At 38.7% G+C, this 13363-nt stretch overlaps 2 protein-coding genes across 5 annotated transcripts in view; one reads left to right on the top strand and one right to left on the bottom strand.

Moving 5' to 3' along the window:
- The window catches only part of gdnfa (glial cell derived neurotrophic factor a), a 47144-nt gene extending 47093 nt beyond the window's left edge, over window positions 1-51 (bottom strand). The window contains exon 1 of the mRNA XM_019361098.2: window positions 24-51. The gene's annotated coding sequence lies outside the window, so the exon portion shown is untranslated. The remainder of the gene's footprint in view (window positions 1-23) is intronic.
- A 2180-nt stretch (window positions 52-2231) lies between these two features.
- Window positions 2232-13363, top strand: part of pdlim5b (PDZ and LIM domain 5b) — a 34285-nt gene continuing 23153 nt past the window's right edge. For 2 of the 4 annotated variants that reach the window (XM_005470311.3, XM_005470310.3), the window contains exons 1-2: window positions 2232-2507; window positions 6470-6575. In XM_005470311.3, coding sequence (XP_005470368.1) covers window positions 6477-6575 — 99 coding nt within the window. In that variant the 5' untranslated portion in view covers window positions 2232-2507; window positions 6470-6476. Of the gene's footprint in view, window positions 2508-5058; window positions 5078-6469; window positions 6576-13363 lie in introns of those variants that run through there. The other 2 variants (XM_005470309.3, XM_025909112.1) reach the window with 2 other exon arrangements.

The raw sequence follows: 13363 nt of genomic DNA, 5'->3' as shown, positions 1-13363 counted from the left end.
AAATGACAGAAACACTGGCATACCGTAGATTATTGTGGATAACAAAATAAAATACTGGCACACTTTTGTCCTGTCTGAAACTTTAGCTCTTGCTATACTGATGCTAACTGCTTAAATCCCTTCTGCTTTCATTTTCAAATGACATTGCGCCCTCTAAAATAAATTTCTACCCTGAGGGCATAAATCACGTGCTATCTTCAGTCAAAATCCACAGTGCCTGTGGATGTGAAGCATTTTTCTGACCACTAGAGGGCACACTAACACTAAAACCTAAATCACTGCCATATTACAGCAGCCACATGATAACAAAAATCAAATTTATAAATGCAAGTGTAAAAAATGAGAAAAGACTTTATTGGACATACAGTCCAAATCAATGCAAAAGGAGGCCTTAAACTCACACAAAGGAATTTGTGTGGGCTTCCTCTGTGAATATTTTACATGTATTTTACATGTATTTTGAATTTTAAACATTAATGCAGTTATTTTTTTTAAAATTCCCACCACAAATGCAAAGCAGGGAACACTGATGTCTCCGCTGATAATTCAAAATGCATTACAGCATGTCTGACCTGCACACTGGTACGCCACACGTTAGTGGAAAACATGATGACATCGCTCAGTGATGCAACAGGGGAAGTCAGTGCCCTGTCAGATGCTTAAATATTTCTTTCATAAGATCATGCAAAAGTATCAGCCTCATACCTTCCAGTAACCACTGACAATCAGCTACTGCTGAATGACTAACTTTCCGTGCTCAAAAATGCCAGCGAGACTATTTGAACTTCTTCATTTTTGCTGCAGGCCTAAATCTACTGCTGTGCGACACGGTAAAGTTTGGTATTGATCCAATACCAAGTAAATACAGGGGCAGTATTGCTGTTACCAGTACTGATATGGATAGTTCTAACTTACCAAGGCAGTTTATAGGGGAGCTTGTCGTGACTTGTGACATGAATCACTGTTCATTTGCAGTTCCTGAACACATTTTAATGATCACTTTTTAAATATTACACAATAATTAGCTAACGCAACAAAACACACCTTTTAGCTTTTCATGTATTTTTTCTCTGTAATGTAAATGTATCTGTCTCCAAAACACTTTGGATCAACTTCTTTTGTTTAAGTTGTTACTGGCTATAAATAAAATAGTAAACACAAAAAGACATTTCTCAAAGTGAAAGTTTGAGGTTCTTTTTTTTTTCATTCCCAAAAAGATAATTAATTTAACACAATTCAGCGGGCTACATACATTACTGAATTTAAATGACAGAAACAAAGTATTGATTCTGTCAATATCAATCCAGTATCAATACTATCGATATTGTGATAGCATTCACTTCTGACTAAATCCATCACAGAGGTAAAATTATTGTTAATTAGACCGCCAATTTAAGAAGCTATGGACATGGTCACACATTCATAATATATTATTGACATAGAGCAATAGCAGGGCAGTATAGGTGTAAAATTTGATCTTTATTCACACTTGACAGCGAGGACTTATCTCAGGAGCATTCAGGTAAAGATTAAAGTATCAGGTTTACTCTGAAAATTTAAGTTATACTATTACTTTGGGTCCTTTTGTTTTCATACAACACAAGTTAGATATAGTGTATTTGTCAAAAGTGGCTAAAAACAAAACAAACAAAGAAACAAAAAAACAGTGAAGCTGGAACAGTTTGGGGTTTTTGTGGTTGTAGTAGGCTACTTTCACGAGTTTGAACTCTGTTGTAACTGTAGAGGTGGAGGATTTGATCCAAATATCGATAATGTCAATACAAGCGTTGGTACTGGTATCGGACAGGATCGATACTTAGTTTCTAGCCTTGAAGTTCAGTATGTAGCTCACCGAATTGTATTAATTTTTTTTTCCGGGGGGAATATACCTCAAACATGCAGCATGAAAAAAGTCCCAAACTTTTTGTGTTGACTATTCTATGTAATTTATTTAAACAACACATTTAAACAACAGAAGTTGAGCCAGCGTGCTTCAGAGACAGACACGTTTACATTCCAGGGAGAAAAAAAGAAATATTTCAAAATACATTAAAACTTAAGTCTTAAGTCGTGGTCATTAAAATGTGTTCAGAACTTGTGATGAGTCATGTCATAAATCATGACGCACTACATAAGCTGTCTTTTTACGTTAAAAGTATCGGTATTGGTAATGGTATCCGTGACACCGGCCCTGTATTTACTTGGTATCAATACAGACATTTGCAGTATCGCATACCACCAGTGCACTTGCAGTCTCATCCACTGTGCTTTTTATTCACCACCACTCACCTGCACTGCCCCAGCACTAAACAAGCCCACGCCTGCAGGCAGCCGCGTCGCCCCCAGTGAACTGCCTGGCGCACTAAAGCCCTCCTACCCGGTAGCCAGATAGGTTTGGCTTTAACGCGGAAGTTTCAGTTCCGCTCAGTCCAGTTGTTCAAAACTGAGAAGGGACTAAACACACTGCTGCTTCACTCTCAACACCAAACCCGGCTCCGCACAGCAAGGTGAGTTCTCCGCTGAGTTCACATCTCGCCAGTTTTCTTAGTAACAATTCAGAAGAAGTTACGGTCGCTATTTTACAACTTCATGTTTCCGTTACAAAGCATTTCCAAGAAGAATAACCGTATTTAAATTCTCACTCCTGCAAACGGAGTTACGCATGTGTTTTACCCAGTTTGCGTGATAGCGGTTTCAAGCAGGTCTGTGTGGAAATATTCACCATTGTAGTATAGACATGTGCTTTATTGTGTCTGGGAGCAGTTAAGAGACTTTTGGTTCGGCTTCATTTCGCTTCTCTTGCCTCCCTCAGAGGGGACACATGGGTGCAAACAACCATAGCTGTTACTACTAGTGCACTCATCACGCACTGTGAGGCAGCACGCTAAATTAAAAGGGTGCAGTTTGAAAAGCAGGCTGGAATGTTGCATGTTTGATAAGAAGTATTTTTTTTTAATTTTGACGTTGTCATTCATTTATGCAAAATGGAATTATATGAGCATGAATAAATTCATGTGATCACCATTGCCTGGGCATGACAATGCAAACATATACTCCACTTAAGTGAGTCAACATATCTTGCAGTAACTGCACAGGACAAGTGTTTGACGTGCAGCAAGTACAAAGTTTCGGTCTCCAGACCGCGTTACCTAGAGATCACATGTAGGAAACCGGACTTGACACAGCTGTAGTCTGACATGCTGGGAAAGCAGTTTGTGAATGGTACTTGCATTCAGTGTGTGTGATTCGTAACTGAGAAGGCTTTCCTACCATGAATGGAATTTTCATTTTGAGTTTTTTATTTTGAGGCCTGTGTCATGTTTTTGTTTTTGTTTTTTAAAAAAAAATCTTGCTACAAGCAGGAACTGATGTTTGGAGTTACATATAGATCTAAATGAAAGTCAAAGTGTGATTTGACACACAGGTTTTGTGAGGCCACGTATGCATTAACATACAGGTTTTACTGTTTAATGTAAATCCAGGAACACTTGAGTTCAGACTGTGTGGTTAAGATCCAGGAAGTTAAATGACATCTAAGCACATTCAATTGCCTGAGCCGATAACTTGATAGCGTGATTGTGCTGAAATGTTTATCAGAAGAAAACAGCATTGTTATAGGAACTTGAAAGGTTTAAAAAAAGGCTCAAATTTGTCCCCTAACCAGTTTAGAGAAGGTTTGACGTTAGTCTTGTTAATACTTTCTCATGCCCAACTCAATTGCTTTTCTATGAAGACATTAAAAGGTGTGTCTGCTCATGTCTATGCATGATATCACTGCAGATTGCAAAACAAGCAGCAACATGAGATGAGCCTAATGTTTGTTCTCTCCATATTAGGTAATGTGTGACTTGAGTCGGCGTGAACCAATTTTTGCAGTATTTTTGCTTTCTTGAGACTCCTGAAAACTGAACTGAAAGAATAAGTTAAACAAGTGAGAAACTTCAGGCCTGCGTGTGTGCATGTGTGTTGCCAAGACGTCATTTTCTGGGTCAAAGATCTTCCCGTAGCACAGACGGTATTTGTTTGTGTCCTGTCACTATCCATAAAATGATCTCTTTGTCAGCGTTCGAGGTTCAGCGAAGTGAACTCAAGTGGGATAGTAAACAACGCTTCTGGCAGTGTCAAAGGTGTGGTCGAGTTCCTTATTTTGAGGTTAGGAAGTTAGACGCTTTCATGTTCTTGTTTTTGGAGCTCTGTTGGTTTGTGTAGCTCTGTTGTGTTACAATAAATTGTTAAAGAATAAGACAAACATTTGTATTTGTGCTGAAAGAATGATTTATTAAGATATTTATCAAATATGTTTCTCATGTGACGCTGTGCTTTGACGAGCTGAATTGGTTGAATGCAGTTTATGGACTTTATATTTGGGAAGGGATTTTTCATTTTAGCCAAAAATACACTTCCTGGCTCACAACTCAGCCTTAGGTCACCCTGAGCAGGCAGACAGCTGTTTTCAATCAGTTTGAGTCTTAATATAGACTTGCATATTTTTCCTGTTGATTAGTTTGGCGTGATAATATTATTATTATGTTCTACAAATAACAGAGCTATGGCCACATACCCAATAAGTATGTGTGTATATATATTGGTAGTAAAACTCAATTCACGTACCCTTAATTTCTCACAGTTGCCACTACAGCAGTGACTACAAGTGTGTTTTAATAAGTTCACCAAGTTGACAGTCAATGTTTTTCATTGTCATATAAAAATGTGGCCTTATGTTTTGTAAAAACACAACCCAGTCATATATTTTAGAAGAAAAATTACATTTAGAACGGTGTTAAAAGAGGTTAAAATGCCAGTTTTTCTTTTAAGTCACCCTGTTAACCTCATGGAGGTTTTGTGACAGCTTGCCTTACCTGTCCTAAACACTGCATACTACCGCTGTGTGTGTGTGCTTTGTGCTATCCAGGTGTTCACCCTCTCCATATCACTTTCACACATGATTTTAAGGCTCCCCCCTCCCAACAGCCTTTTGTGTCCTCTTCTTTTAAGGGCTCGTTCCCCTCTGGGCATGATGATGAGATGTGCGCAGGCCAACACTCTGATCTGATTTATGTCTCGTACAACTAACCAGGTGACTGGTTCTAACAGGTGCTGCTTTGTCCCTTAGGGAACTGTAATGGTAGCATGAATTATGACACCAAAAAGGCATAGCTCTGGGATGACAAGGCATTATTATTCATGAAATACCCATTGGGAAAAAATGCAAAAAATGTGTGAATATTTTTTTTTTTAATGCTCCTTTTTCACGCCAGGCAATGAAATTGTACACGGTACGAGTTGCGTTCTCTGATGTGTTTCAGCTGCCAGGTTATGTCCTTAAAGGGAAATCTTCTCCATGAAAACCAGTAATAAAAGAGAAAGTTATTCAAGTACAAAGAATGGTTACGGATCTCGTGTCAGACCTTTAGTTAGTTAGAAAACATTAGCTTTTTGGTTTTTAGATGATTTTTTTTTAGATTTTTTTGAAGTTATTTGCTAAAAAATGTGCTTCCATAATTCATTTTCTTGTAATTAAAACATACAGTGTGTGACATATAATGGTTGTGGGTTAGCCTTTGTTGCCATATTTTTGTGTCAGCCTGTTGGCTCGGGTAGAGATTAAATGTTTCTTACATGATTTGTGGTTTTTCAGACTTGCCCAGATCTGAGAGGCGCAGTGACAGATTCACTGCCGTTGACAGAGGAGTCGCAGTGATTTTGTCTCTCGCTCACACACACACATGCTAGAAAAGCATATTTTGTAAACATCCCAGTTTCCTCAATAATCAGTCTAATGAATTTTATGAAGCACTAAATCGTAACATGTCACTGAATTTAACCTCAGTCTCACTTCCAATAAATGTTTGCCGCTTCAGTCTTTTAGGGGAAAAGGAATGCATGACAGGCAGGGCTTAAACCAGTGAAACTTAATAGTGCGTGAACTACATTACTTGCACCAAATAAGTTCTGCTCAAATAAGTCCTACTTTCTTACTCATTTCCATGTACATAATGCACATAAACAGCATATTTGGCCCAAAAGATGATGTAGGTGGTGTCTCATTTAGCCTAAAAGGATGGCGGTGCAAAAAAGAAAATCATACTTTTGCCAGTGAATTGAAGCTGATCTCTAACAAGTCTCTGGGAGTGCAGGGGATGCCTTTTCTTTACTCCCTTCGCAGGCTTAGTGCACTCTATTTTTTTTTTTTTTTTAAGGAGAGGCCATTACTCATTCTGTTACACACCACACTTGGGATTAAAACAAGTTTTTAGCAAGATGTGAATGCAGATGAGGTATTTCATCTCTCATGTGTCGGTCCTTACAGCCCTAAACCCCAGGAATGAAAAATTTGACCGGTCTTTCTATTAGAAAAAGAGTGGTGAAGGACAGTGGGATTATATGAGATTTACCAACCAACATAATAGCCCCAAAGTGAAGCTTCAGAGTATTGATTTGAGATTGATATCTGTTGTTCTGTTTCTAGGTACATCATGAACACCAACTACAGTGTCACCCTGGATGGCCCTGCCCCTTGGGGCTTCAGACTGCAGGGAGGGAAGGACTTCTGTCTGCCCCTCACCATCTCACGGGTGAGTGGGACACACACACACACAAACACACAAGTTATGCACGCTTCACTTCATGACAGTCACCTCAGAGGAATGCTGGTCATTCCTATTATGCCATTTGCCTTGTCACTGACAAAAGTGCGTGTGTCATTTGTCTCTTATGTGACACTCAACGCTGCATTTAGACACTTTTGTTAACACTTCATGCCCCTGTCACTCTATCTCCCATGACCTTTACATGCGTCACAGCAAGGCCATGCCTGTTGTGAAAATAATGTGACGTTTTCACAACATTTGTCAATTAGAAAAAGTCCCTTGAACCTCAAGTGGTTGCTCTGGAAAGATTTGGAGGACGCGGCGTATAGGTGTTAACGGCTGATGAGCGATAGTGCTAAGTGTGCTGACCTTTCCCGTGGCATTTGTTCTGATCCAAGAAGAGGCTTGGATGCGGGCTCGGTGTGCCGTGGAAGCATCAGAACGTGTCTTCAAATGTCTTTACTGAGTGAAACTCCAGAAAGCCACAATGGATCTGTAATAACTATTTAGGACTCGAAGTCACATAAATTCAGAAGTTGAGTGGCTGTATTCTTTCAAGTCCTCAGCTGGCTGATGGATGGCCCGCTGTTTAAAAAGTATGATTGTTTATGAGGTCTGGGCCTCAGCCTATACACAGACATACTGTTTAGGTACACGGTGTGAGAGGATTGTGTGCAAATTGCTGTGGTTGCTGCAAAAATGAAAGGAAGCCTTCAGTGCAGCTCACCGTTTGCAAAGTCAGAATTTATTTCTGCCCAAGGACATCTGAGTTGTCTTTATTATAGTAGCCTTCCTGTTGTAAAGTAGGATTATAAGAAGGCAACTTGTCCTCTGTGTTTTGAGTGCGGCTGTGCTTCTGTGGGCAGTATCATTTAGTTCCCACTATATCCTGTTTTGAAACTGTAATCTCAATTCCATGACAAAGGTCAGTCACTCTGTTTATTTGTTAGTGGCAGGATCAGTTACAGAACTTTGAATATTGTGTGAGGAGAGAAATGACTTTTCTTCTGTGTTTGACAATGTAACTCTGAGAGCATTTAAAAGGCCAGCATAGCTTCCCCGTCTATTTTTAGGTTTTGCAGCTATGATAATAGCGGCATGCAGGACATAGCGGCGTGGTTGTCAGCAAACCTTCTTGTCATCGCATCTTATATTACAAAACGCCTACACACAAAAGCATTTTTCTGTCTATCCAGATCACTTCGAGCACCTATATACTTACTTTAGGACAAATCGAAATTGACTTTATAAGTCTGCATAGCTATGCCCTCATATATAGCTATAGCTGCTGTATAAGAAACAAAGTCATACAGGTGAGCTTTGGTGGGGGGAAAAAGGTCAACAGAAGCCCTCTGTTGAGTCATTTGTGGTGTGGAGCGTGCCATAGTACTGGTGAACCAGGAACCACAACTGTTAGTGTCATTCCTGTGACACATTTTTGTCCCACCACATGTCCAGCGAATGGCTTAAATTCTTTTTTGTTATTGTTAAGGCACCAGGAATAAGCTTAATCCTTTTGTTTAATTATCTTAGTCAGAATCTTGTGGTCAGAAATGGCATTGCCTATAAATGATTGTGTGTAGTAGAGCCATTCGTTTAATTGTCAGAGCTATCAGCCACATCCAGTTTCCAGGTTAGTAATGGTCACTGTTAAGTTAGTAGGCAGTACATATGTGGAAACATCTGCCAACAGTTTAACAATTACTTCAGTTCCTTCATTAGATGAGTGATGAGAAAATTGCGTTGACCTTGAGCTTATTTTAAGGTTCATTACAGATCCACAACGTTAAACAGACTTAATTTGGAGTAAGACTTACTTTGCTGACATCACATTAAAGCGTGCATGTATTTTTGCTTAAATGGATGAGATTGCTGTGGAATAATGATGTAATCACTTTACATATGTTTACCATATGCACATAATTCAAAGATTATACAAAGAAAATGAGGGTGGTCACAAGAACACAGCAGCCTGTTGTTCTGATGCCTTTTTGAAATGTTGCTCTTTGAATGGGTGTTGAAAAGATATATGCTCCACATGCACATTTTCTATTCTTTAAAAAAAAGGCAGGATTGATGTGCGCCTCAGATGTGTTCGAAAAATTTGAGTGAGTGGATATGTAATTGTTTATGTAACCTTCCAACAAGGCTGCACACTGTGAAGAGTGGATCACTTAATACTGTATGGCTGATTTATGGAGCAGGGATCCAATTATGCATATTACTTGTGTGCGTGTCTCTGTTTCTGTTTCTCCATCCATGGCAGTCTGTGTTTGTTCAGACTTTTTAGGCACTTCTTCACAGGCTTTTGCATCTTTAAAAGACAGAAGAAAAGTGCAATTATATCATTACAGTCTAAAAGTGTTGAGTCACCACACATTGCTTTATTTTTTGCTTCCAAGGCGACTTTCTTATCATTTTTTTCAAAGTAGTCTTGATCAATAGTTCTTCAGGCTTTCTGACGGTTTTTTAAAGGTTTTCTTTGGTATTGGCTGCTTTTTCACCCATTTTCAGTTCAGCCCTTGTATCTAAACATTTTTAGAGGAATGTTTGGGTTTTTTTTCTCTCCTTTTGTTGAACCACTAAACACTGACCTATGGAGTGAGGAGTGAATTAATGTTGTGTCTACAGACAACTTGGCAGTGCATTTTAAATTGTATCTTTGGGTACTTTATTGCTAGCATCCAGTTACAAAAAGGCAAGATCATCGGTATATATGAAGAGATCCGGAGAGAGGTACAACAGTTAGTGTCTACAGCCATCTGTAAAACACAGTGGAATACCATCTGGAAAACATTTCATTGGCAATGGCTTCATTCTTCAGCACGACAATGATCCCAAACACACTACCAATGCAGTAAAAGCATACCTGGATAGACAAACACACAGTGGAACACTATCAGTCATTGGCTGGCTTTCTCAGAGCCTGGATCTCAACATTATTGAAGTAGTTTGGGATCATCCTGACAGAGAACAGAACGAAAGGCAGCCAATATCCAAAGAAGAGCTTTGAATGTCCTTCAAGAAGCCTGGAGAACTATTTCTGAGGACTGCTTAAAGAACTTAGAAGAAAGCTTGACTAAGTGAGTTCAGACTGTGTTGAAGAGTATATGACTTTCAAGCTTATTAGAACTATCTCTGAGTTTTGCCACATATTGTATATCCATGTTTGTTTATGCATGTTTCAATAAATTGCTGCACTTATTTCTCGTTTTCCTAACAAAATATAAAGAAAGGAAGGGTGACTCAAGACCTTTGCACAGTACTGTAATTCTGTTATGTCTGCATCTATCATGCCTGCTTGCTGTGGGTCGTTTGAGGGTCACTGCAATGATTTTTTTTTTCCTTTCTTTCCCCCTGACCCCTCACTTCCTCCTCTTGTTTTTCATGTCTTTTCTGATTGTTGTTTTAGTGGGTTGTGATGCTTTAAGGGAAAATAATAGAAACTCACTTTGGCCCTGTGTTTACTTTGAGCCTTTCCACCCCAGCTGAGAGTACGTGTATTGTCAAGCACTGCCGGCATATCACATTTTTGTTTTTGTTATGGTAATGCTATTTTGACACTGAAAGAAGAAAAATCTGATGGCGTAGTATATCTGGGCAAAAACATCAACAACACAGTAGGTACATTTTGCAGTTTGTGCATTCACTTTAGGGAGGGGAAGTTTTGTTATGATACGATAATACTGTTCATGTATTCATAGAAAACGCCCCATCGAGTAATAAATGAACGTCCATGTTTTGAGTCTTCAGTAAGAAACTGAAACTATTGCTCTTTTTGCAAGTATTGTGAATATTTTTGGTTTCCAGCACCCTTCACTGCGCTCTTTAATTTAACTTTAAACATGTTCTTCACTCGCCAAACATTCCTCTTCACAAACAGTTTTCTGAGCCACTTTAAAAATCCAGTGCTTGAAAGGCTAACCAAAACTGCAGTTTAACTGCATCATACTTGTCACACCTCTATAAAACATTGTGAAATGGTGAGGATGAGCTCCAGAGACAAAGAGCTGCTTCAAATGTTTTATCTGGAATCAAAAGAAGTAACATTTCTCAACTAAAATGCAGGTGGTTCAGAAAAGACACGTTTTTGAGGGTGTTGTATTATTTTTTTGGCCACATAAGGATCAACTTTAGATATTGTTCTCAAAATGTTCATGTGAACTTGTCATGGGAAATTTACAGCAACTGTTGAAGTCCAAGTAACAGGAATTCTCCTGGTTGCATAGTATGCATTGTTTTTTTTTTTGTTGTTATTGCTACACAGTATTTGAATCTTGTTAAGCTCTTTGGATAAAGGATATTCTTGCTGTCTGACTATAAGCCATAATTTATGGCTCAGCCCAGGCCCAGAAAGCATAAAAGCAAGCATTTCAGGAAACCATTGAGACAGATAGCTTGTGGCCTTTGTTGCAAAGCTACTAAACATTGTTTTACATTTTTGCCTTGTATAAAATCTCTTGAGCTCTGTTAGATAGATAGAAACTAAAATATAGAAAGCAGTTAAATCTACCCAATATCGCTCTGTTTCATGATGAATACATGAACATAAATGCTACAAAGTACTTTTAACATTATGTGCTCTATGCTCCTGGGTTTTCTGTCAGTCCTATTCTAGTGAATGTGAAATCTCTACAATGCCTTGGGGGAATTTCTTCATATTTGGAACTAGTTTCTACTTGAACGTGAAGTTAAATCAGAATTTCGCTGTGCATTTCTTGGCCATGACTTCAGCATTTTAGTGTATAAAAGTTTAACGGTAAACTGGTAACGTTTTAAAAAGTCCAAGCTTAACTTGCACTGTGGCATCATAGCGTTCATGCAAAACCACATTTCCTGCCATTACTCAATGTTATGATTCAGCAACAGAAAAGCAGATTGTGACCATATTTCACATTTATTTGGATACTTAATGGGTGACACGAGTCTTTGGTCCCCACATACATACATATAACTGCGAGGTCTTAATTCTGGTTTAAACAGTCTTTCAGTATGTGCCGGCTCTTGAAGATGCGTTCAGGTTACATATGGGTTTGTTGGAAACCGTTATTTGTAGTATGTGTTTGATCTTTCTGGTGTCTGTCTTGAGTTGTATTGCGAGCATCTGCTTCCAGTCTCCCTAACGTTACATGGCAAAGCTATAAAGGATAACTAAGCTGTCACTTGATTTTGATTTAGATCACTCACACTTTTTTGGATGAAGTATGTTTAAAAGTAAATCTACTTCTTTGATTTGACTTGGTGATTTTCATGAACTAGAATAAGCACATATCCAGTAAATGTATTGAAGTGTTAGGTGACTACACATTTTTTTTTTAATTTTTAAATTTTTTGTCAGTTCTGCCATTAATGCACTATGTAGCAGAGCAGTAGGTAAAAACTGAAAATTACCATGCCACTTAGTTGAAAAAAACTCTAAAAGTCAAAAAATCCCCTTTTTATTAATTCATGTAAGAGTCGCACAAATCATAGATAAAGGTAGAAACGGGCACTTGGCTTAATCCCCACCATGTCTAAAAGCCTTTTCATATCATCTGGCTCAGCAGTGTTAGTCAGCCGGGTTTGTTTTTGACCTGACTGGAGAGCATTCAGTATTCAGTGCAGGGTTGGTACTGCTTTGTGTGTTTTGTTTGCGTTGCTATGGCGATTTGACTAAGACCTCCTTGTAGGTCTGCTTGGCATCTCGTGCTTTCTAGCAGCCAGACTGATGCAAAGAGAGACCGGGGTCAAACCATGACAACCGCTTTCTACCTCTGTTCAAGTGCCCTTAATTGGGATGTTTGGCTTAAAGGAAAAAGTGTAGCTACAATGTGGTCCCCTCCCAATGTATGCTGCCTCTCCACTGATGCATGCTCTCTTCCGCTTCACTGTTTGAACAGTTTGCGCAAGGTGTTGCAGGTGTGCCATCTTAAAGATGACGTCTTGACAATGAGCTGTAGTGTACGTGCTAGTACAGCAGGTTGCTGCACACTGTGCTGTCAAATGTTATCTTGCCAAATAGAAGAGACTGTGTGCGGTAAATATTGACCTTTTGGTGAGCTTTAAAAGTTAATTTTTTTATGTGGAATTGTTTTCTATCACTTCTATGGACTGTTAAACTTAGAGCTGTATTGTATTTTGGCCTCTTTTCAAATAAAATCTCAAACATGTATTTAGGCTCTTTAAGGTTTTCTATTTGGTGTTCCCAAATAGTAAAGAATCTACAGGAGGTTGACACACTGTATTATTTGCAGGAAAGAATAACATAGAAGTTTGAAAGCATGCTAGTCTAAGGCCACTTTAATAGTAAGTACAAGTAAGAGGAGGTCAGTTTGCTTTATCATGTGCGTTTGTGATGGTATAATTTTAGGTCTCGGTCTTTTCCATATAAGGTACTCTATCTTACACTATCCTATACAGACGTGACATTCATCTCACAAGCCTGCCAGCTCTTACCACAAGACACTTCCTCCAACACGACTTCCCAGATGAACAATGACCGCAACCTTCTTCCTTACTCCATAATTTCCTTAAAGCCAGGAAACTAGACACTGACCAGCCAGGGAGATGATTGCTAACCCCATAAAATTGGAGTGTGATCTTAAATACGTTGTATTACCATAAACGCACCCAGTTTATTCAATTTATTATTGATAGAAAAAGTGCCTTTCTCTTCTTCTAGGAAGAGTTTTGCCTGAATTTAAGAAAAAAAAAAGTTGATGTAACAATGAAATCATAAATCAGTGGTATAAAAATACAGCATTGAGTTTAGTAAAGAATCCAAGAGTATTAAG

The sequence above is a fragment of the Oreochromis niloticus genome, linkage group LG7, assembly GCF_001858045.2.
Source record: "Oreochromis niloticus isolate F11D_XX linkage group LG7, O_niloticus_UMD_NMBU, whole genome shotgun sequence".
Taxonomy (NCBI): Eukaryota; Metazoa; Chordata; class Actinopteri; order Cichliformes; family Cichlidae; genus Oreochromis; species Oreochromis niloticus.
The sequence above is the reverse complement of the archived record's forward strand: the minus strand, read 5'-3'. Positions and strand labels throughout refer to the sequence as shown.